The 8,039-nt window shown below is 42.6% G+C and overlaps 1 protein-coding gene across 1 annotated transcript in view; it reads right to left on the bottom strand.

The window, feature by feature from the left end:
- The window catches only part of LOC107190990 (chondroitin sulfate proteoglycan 4), a 44,036-nt gene extending 39,931 nt beyond the window's left edge, over window positions 1–4,105 (bottom strand). Inside the window, exon 1 of the mRNA XM_015579910.1 lies at window positions 4,015–4,105. Coding sequence (XP_015435396.1) covers window positions 4,015–4,105 — 91 coding nt within the window. The remainder of the gene's footprint in view (window positions 1–4,014) is intronic.
- Window positions 4,106–8,039: the final 3,934 nt, after the last annotated feature.

The following is an 8,039-nucleotide window of genomic DNA, read 5'->3' as shown; positions in this document are numbered from 1 at the left end:
TCTTTAAATGTTATTAACACTTTTACCACTTTACCTTTTGGTAAAGTCCATACCCTTATCTCTGTAGTATTATATATATACAGGGTGAACCACGAATCGTGATCATAATTGTTTTTCATTTTCATATCATGACTAACATTCTCATGCTCGGTATTTCGGTCCCTCTTCTTCCTGTAACGGTTGGAAGGGGAAGCACAATTTTGTTTTTAAAGAATGGAAACAATTTACTTAAAAAATCAGTTTTTACATAATTGATTTCAGCGTAAAAAACGACATAAAAGTACATGATCTCAAATTTTTATCTCGAAAATTACTGGTCGTTGATTCTCACTTGGATGCCCCTCCCCCCTCTTTAAACCACACGAATGCCAAACGTTCTCATGAAAATATCCCCGTGCGCACGATCGAGGTGTATGTATATCCCCCTTGGCAACCCTCACGATGATCATTATGGAAGTTCATAATTGCTTTTCTTGAGAACTCTATTCACGGGGGCGGGTAGGGAGAGGGGCCTACAACCCGTCTGATGTGTTACGACCCGTGTGGACCGTAGGGCACCGGTTAAACTTTGTCCAAACATTCCGAGGGAAGCATCGTGCGTATCGAGTGGGTCTTGTTACCAGCCGCCCGTATAACGATCACTGAAAACAGCCCAGTGTGATCCTCTGGTGTTTTTCTTTCGTCGACGTATTACGAATTCTTCGTGACCAGATTTCCCCTTCAACGACGACAAGGTTCCGATGAAAATCGTTTCGGAATGTAAATGTTTAAACACGTATTATATTCGTCTCGGTGATTAATTCAGGGGACACCGCGATATCGATGAGCGAAAGTTCACGGCGTATATACTGGGTGACCCATTTCAAGTGATAGAATTATATCCTACACTGTTTGTTATAGAAAAAAAATCTTTCGAGCTAACCTACTTGGTTTCAAGGGGGACATCTACCTAAATAAAAACATATAATTCCATATAAAAAAAAAAAACAAAGATCACCTTGAAATTTCGAAGGCACGTCCACCTAGGTGTCGATTTGTGACCACTAACAAGACGTCCCCCTTGAAACCAAGTAAGCTTCGCTCCAATCATATTTTTCCTTAACAGTTCAGAAGATACAATTTTCCTCCGTACCATAACTTTCATCATTCCTTTGCAATCAATTCTTCATAATTCTTAAACGACATTCTCTAACTCGTTTGTCACTGTAATCACTTGAAAATTCGTCACCCTGTATAACACGTGGATAGAGATTTTCTCTGGCTTTTCGTCGGCGATCGTCCGTTCAGCCGACGCTCGAGGAGGATGAGAGGCGGTGGTTGGCCGGCGTTTAATTAACAAAAGTCCAGCGATACGTGGGGATCGCGTCGCCTTTCGGTTGAAAATCGTCGACGCGGAAAAGGGTATCCTCCTACCATCGCCCCCCCCACGCATTCGAGCCGCGTAACGGTGGTTGGAGCGGCGCGTGCGGCATTAATTTTCGAAACGAAATGATGGATTAGAGAAATGGAACACGCGTGATAAAGGAGAAATTAATTATACTCGTGTGTGTGTGCGGTGCCCACCGCCAATTTTCATCCCCCTCCTGGTATTTCGACGATTTTCAGTGCCTCGTATTGCACGTCGACGCTCGCGTGAAGTGGGCGAAGTCAAGGATGGTTTATGTAAAATTGATACACCGATAAATTCACGGAAAACCCGTGATCCTGCTCCCGTGGTTCGTTTTTTTTTTTTTGCGCGCGTGAAACCTTTTGAAAGATATTCAGTCGGTGTAATCCGATCTTGGACGCTCGATATACCCGACTAAACGACGAATTGGGCAGCCGAATAAAAAACTGATTACACCGTATCGGCCCGTAGAGAAAAAAGAAGAAAATACCCCTAACCCCCTCTGCTCGATTTCTTTCGCGGCGGTTCAGTGAATTTTGACGTTCGATCGGGAGAATGCAAGATACACGAGCGAATATTGGAAGGCGATTTAAGCTGATATTCTGGGGCTGTGAGGAAAAATGTTGCACGTAACCATTTCAAAAAATTCCAGTTTATGCATACACTTGGTTGTAGAGTGTTTATGTATTGATCAGAAAAAAATTTCGTATGTTTGAGATGTAATGGAATTTGAGCGAAGTTTGATATTCAATTCTTACGCATCAGGGAAAATATTAGTTACAATTTCACGAAATTCGAGTTTATGCATTAACTGAGCAATAGAATATTTATGCATTGATTTCACCAAATGATTTACCAAAATGCGAAAATTATTTTTCAAACTTAAGGAAAATTTATCGCGAAAGGACGACAAAAGTAATAATATGGAACGTATTGTAAATGGAAATTACATTAAAAATTTTGACCCCTAATTATTATTTCAGAAGTAAGTGAACAAATGTGAGTCACTGTACGGGAATTACTCGAACTTTTCGAGATTTCCTTTGATCGATAGCGGCTTTCAGCGACTCTTTGTTCGCACCGACAGTCAACTGTATGTAAATTGAACGGGTATTAATTAATTACGTCGACGATGGGCTCCGTCGGGGAGATGAATAAAACGATCGGTGAATATCGTAGTCTTTTTCCTCGTGTGCAACCACCGTGGGCTTTATCGACGCGAAAAATTCAACGAGGCCATTCCGTGACACGTTTTCCCGTGCTCGCCTTTCTATCTGTTTGCTACTTTTTTCTGTTCGCCGTCGTAAAACGGAGAGACTTTTTCGAACAGGACAGACGAGCAACATTCTATACCGATCTATAAATCGCCTTACATTATACCATTCCCATGTATGTACAGGGTGAGTCAATAAGAACTACTATCTAAAATAGCTCGTTACCCACTGATTTTATTAGGGAACGTTTTAATGAATTATGTGGCATTTTAATATAGATGTAATTTAATTTTTTTTACATCTTGTTCTGTTTTTTGAGATATTAAGATGACCTTGAGTTTTTTGAAGGTCAATACATCTTTTGTTTAATACCACATTGTTGACAATAGGGCAGGCCCCCTCTGGTCCCTACCTAGTTACGCCATTGGCGGGCAGGAGCAAGGCTGGTTTCGGCCAGAGAGGTGAAACGAAAAAGACGATATTGCAAAGAATAAATGGCGTGCGGGATCGGCGGATTGTATCGTTCGCAATTATATAGATGATCGAAAGCGCATATCTGTCGGTTCCCTGCTTTCATATTGCATCCACGTCGCGATCACGCTGCCCGGCGAGTGTAACTGCGTCTCGTATTACTATATTAATCCTTTTCCGTGTTTCCATTTATTCTCCGTTGTTCGCTATCCGCTCGGCCGGAAGTTGATTTTGTAATTATCTCCCCATTCTCGACCCGGTCACCTCCCTTATAGATACACACGGTCACTTCCGTTTATTTTAGCATCGACATCGCGAACCAGGGAAAACGAGGCGGGAGGAAATAACTTTACCTTGCGGCTGATTGATGGGAATCTAATTAAAAACTGTGGAATACTTCCTGCGTGACTCTTTCATCCCCCCTACCGTGTGTTCATTTAGTTCTTTCCTGATACGTTGAATCAACAATTACTAAATTACGGGGGGAAATGGAAATTTTGTCCTCCGACCGGAATTACCGTTCGGTTAGTAGGGGGAGTTGGGGGTCAGTGGAGGGAAGGTAATTTAGTTTCTATCCACCTCCCGCGGAATGGGAAAATTCATTATTTCGGCCACGGTTAAAAAGTCTTCCCATCCATCCCCCTTTCTGCCAGTTTCTTGTTTCACGATCGTCTGAATACCGTGGCGGTTACGTTTACCAGTTTCGCCTCGAACATTCATTTTATCCGCAGACGTTCGTCGCTGCGTTGCACAGCGGATCGGGGACCCGTTTTTCGAGGGCAAAATTGAATTTTTCAACCCTGCTTCTATAATATTAAGCTTCGTGGAACTTGAAACTCAGTTCTCTACGTTTAGAAATTAGTGGGGATGGAACAATTAAGAAGCAGAGGAACGGAGTAGCAAAACTCGACCGTTTCTTTCAACCGTCGAAACAGGACGCCAATACATTACCTTTTTCATCCGTCTGGCAGCAGCCCAAAAGGGACGCCGTCACTGCTAAGAACATTAACGGCCCCATGTCGTTCAGCAACATTAGGCTCTTCTTCCCAAGGGGGTTACGTCTCTTCCCTTTCTATCCTAGATCTTCCTTCTTCACTTCCACAGGAATTTCACAAAGATTTTCTCTACCTAGATACTACGTTCCGTGTCCCTTCTTCCTCTCGAACTCTTGTACGGTCTCTTGATAGAAGTTTACGGTGCGTAGAAACCTGGGATGGTAGCTCTGTGCACCTTGCTCGTGCCACTTAAGGGATATCGGGGTGTCCACGTGACGGGAATCACGGGCCGTCTATTTACAGGTGGGAGACCCGGTTAAGACTGGAACTGGTATCCTCCACCGTCATCCATTTTCACGGGGTGTCCCTCTCTCTGTGTGTGTCGTTCGTCACGCACAGCTTCACTGGGAAACTGGGAATCGAATAACCTCTAGTGACGACGTCGATGAGTCAACCAGACGACCAAGAGAACCACGATTGTATGCACACGATTCCTCCTCTCTCTCTCTCTTTCTCTCCGAGTCGTCACGCGTTTTGGTCAACATTCACAGAGCCACCGAGGTGCCTTTATTCTTGGCGACGAATCAGAATCCGTTGCCGTGTCGGTTGAACGTGGAAACGACGACGGTGGTTGGTTCTTTCGCATGAAACCGTAAAATCGAATCGTGCTCCGTTGAATATCGGTCGAACCACGACATCCAGGACGTTGTTCCGTTTGGTTCTGGCTGCGATCTATCCGTAGACGCGATCCTCCTGGCTGGCAGCATCGTGTGGGCACGTACTAGTTTTCCTGACCTGGCGACACTGTTCCTGAAAGGACACCACTACTATTCACCGTGCACAGGTGTGTAAAGCAACGGCCCTCGCACACGTTTCGCGCCACGGGGCGCGGTTTAATCAACGGACTGTGATGGGGGAGCATAGGGATTGGGTTTACGGGGGCTGATCGCTCTGGCTACAGGGGAAGAGGCGTTCAGGTTCAGACACATTTGCTTCGGAGATACTGCGGCGGTGTATACGAAGGACGGCTCATGGGTGATTTGAACGGAGGATTAGAGTGTTTGCAATACAGGGGTGGTTCGGAAAAGTCGAAGATTCAATCCCCTTGCCTTAGAATATCACAGACACATCATAACACTAGCATTGCATTCGAAACTTTGGGTTTCCTTAACACATTTGCAGCCAGTTTTCAGGCGAGACACTTATTGATTGGTCGGGGTTTTTCGTTAATATCTCGTTAAAAAGCTAAGGAAAAACTTGTTCCAAATCACCTCACCAGTGAAACATTTCAGGGGCCTACAACACTTTTGTTACACCCTTGTATTGGTACATTATTTGACAAATATAAAACACATACTGTAATATTTTTTCGGGGTATAGAACATATCCAAAATTGATCAGAATGAAAGTTGGAGAAAAAATTTGTCTGGTCCTTACAAGAACCACCCTAACGTACAGGGTGGTTCCGAGAAAAGAAGGGATAGTGGGCAGTGTTTTCGGAGATCGAAATCTCTGTTGATCGTGGCGATAAAGAGATCGTGTTTAGAATAATTTATGCGAATTGGAGTACCTACATATATTCTGCTCTCTAGAATACATTCCATCGAGAGGTGTGCGTGGTATTGAAATATCGAACTGAACACGGCTGTCGTGTGATTGTGGTTGATGGTCGTCTCGAGCACGATAATACGGTCAGTTAGCCGTTTAGATAACCGCAATTGTATTGTAGCTGGTTGTCGAACAATTCGTAATCACGATGAGGGTTTCACATGATTTTGATGAACCGTCGAGCGAGCTGTTTTTGAATTTCAATTTCGATCACTCTGTTTCGACGATCCCACTGTTTTTCTGGAGGTTTCGTTATGGTATATAGGAACTTTTGCACCTTTTCTTATGAACTCTGAGGGTTGATTTGTAGAAACGTTTGTACCCTTTTTATGAACTTTGAGGGGTGATTTTACTCCCTAAATATGAAATCGGGCCAAAATGACAAAAAAAAAGGGAATCTTCGTTATTTTTTGATCTTCTAAAACATATCCGAAAAGGATGCAATCCAAGGCGAATCTATGAAAATCCTTCTTTTTCAATGCTAACCAGCTAAATTTCGAAAATTTGAAACTTGGGCTATGGTAAATGAATTTTGTTCTTTAAATGGTGATAGCGAATTTGTTAATTAAGTATGCGAGGCGAGTTCTCATAACCGTCGTATGAACACACGTATGATGCAGTCGACCAGGCGTGCACGAAACGGTCGAATGGAAATTATTCGAATTTAAAATCGAATGTGTACGCAATCTAAAATAAATAAATGCGTCGCAATACGTAGGATATATTACGGCGACAAGCACAATATTAATAATACCGCGGGAGAAACGGGGAAATAATTTCTGATCCTATTTCGAGTATTACCTGTGTATAATATTCGTTCCATGAATTTGTCGAAATGATTTCACAGAAATCGTTGTTTCGCAATTCTGCGAAACATTCAGGCACAAAGTATGGGTATTCACGCGATGTATATTCAAAGCTGTAGAAAAGGTTGCCGAATTTGAACCATCGCACAGTGGTCCAGAATTAAAAGTTAGCAGCTCATACGCTTATTTAGCTCAAACAATAAAAACATGTTATAATTTATAATTTTATTTAAATGCCAATAGATAAACGAGAAAATTTTTCTCAATTCTAAGGATTTTCTTCGATAACGTGATCGTTCAATAACAATATTTTTTAGTGATTGATGATATGAAAGGGTCTGTGAAGACTAATAAGTTGTTTTTGAGTAATTGAATTGCTACATTATGATTCTAGACCACTATGCATGGCCTAGGTTGGCATACTACTGTCATGTGTAAGAAATTTTGGTCTTATGATAGACAATAATATGTGAAAGGGCCTTCTGCCATTTGGTTTTCGAAATTTCTGAAATTTATGCCAAGTCAACATGCATTTTGGCAGGCCCGAATTGCTAAATCAGTGCACTCGAAAGAATAGGAATCGTCACGATAAGAAAGTAAACGGGAGTCGGTGGATCTTTTCGGAAACTTTTTCACCGAGCTAACTACTCGGACGACACACTAACAACCCACGTGTTTGTTCCGCGACAGAATGTGTCGCGGCGGCGGGCCAGTGTAAACGTGCCCTTACCCCGCGACGACGTATCGTTCGACCGCTTCGATTCACTGGACGGTTCCAGCCACTTAGAGGACACTTGAAACCAGAGACGTTTTTCTTGCCCCGAGGAAAAGACGTCGTAAGAGTTCTTTCCTCGACGTGGACACTCCGCGTCCGCACTCTCCTCGAAACGGTAGTTCTTCCGTGAAAGCATCGACACACACCGGATAGTATCGGTTTCCTCGCGAGAAAATTAACCCTCAGAAGACTCACACAAAATTGTTCGTGTTAAGTAACAAGTTATATTTTATCCATCAAATCTGACGTCATTATTCTTATGTAAATTCAATAATATACAAATTAAATGTTATTCAAGCTTGTTATATAAATCTCCCAAAGGTATAATCTTGCAAAAAGTTATAAAAATATGTTGTACAACAAAGTTATATAACAATTTGTTATACAACACCATTTCTTTTGCTATATAGTGCAGACACAGCTTTATGCTAGCTGGATAGAATGTTACAAACGAAACAATGTTTCGTGATTATGGCAATTCCCACTGGTGTGATGTCTGAGGGTTAATACAGCGAAATTATTCGACCGAAGGGAAGCCATTCCTCGTCTAAAATTGACTCCCGTTCGCGAAACACCGCGAGCAGATCGAAGTTCTCCTCGAAACCTATTGAAATTCGCTCGAGTGTCTAATTCATTATACGTCTCGGTTAGAGACACGTTTTCCTCGTCGTCAATAGGGGGCAAACGGATGCAGTCGTGGTCCCCGGAATTTCATTTTCGAAAAGGAGCAATCCGCGTTTCTCGTTCGCTTCGCGTCCACTCGTCGTGTTTATGCGATCAAAG

This window comes from Dufourea novaeangliae, unplaced genomic scaffold (genome assembly GCF_001272555.1).
Source record: "Dufourea novaeangliae isolate 0120121106 unplaced genomic scaffold, ASM127255v1 scaffold208, whole genome shotgun sequence".
NCBI classification, from domain to species: Eukaryota; Metazoa; Arthropoda; class Insecta; order Hymenoptera; family Halictidae; genus Dufourea; species Dufourea novaeangliae.
The sequence above is the reverse complement of the archived record's forward strand: the minus strand, read 5'-3'. Positions and strand labels throughout refer to the sequence as shown.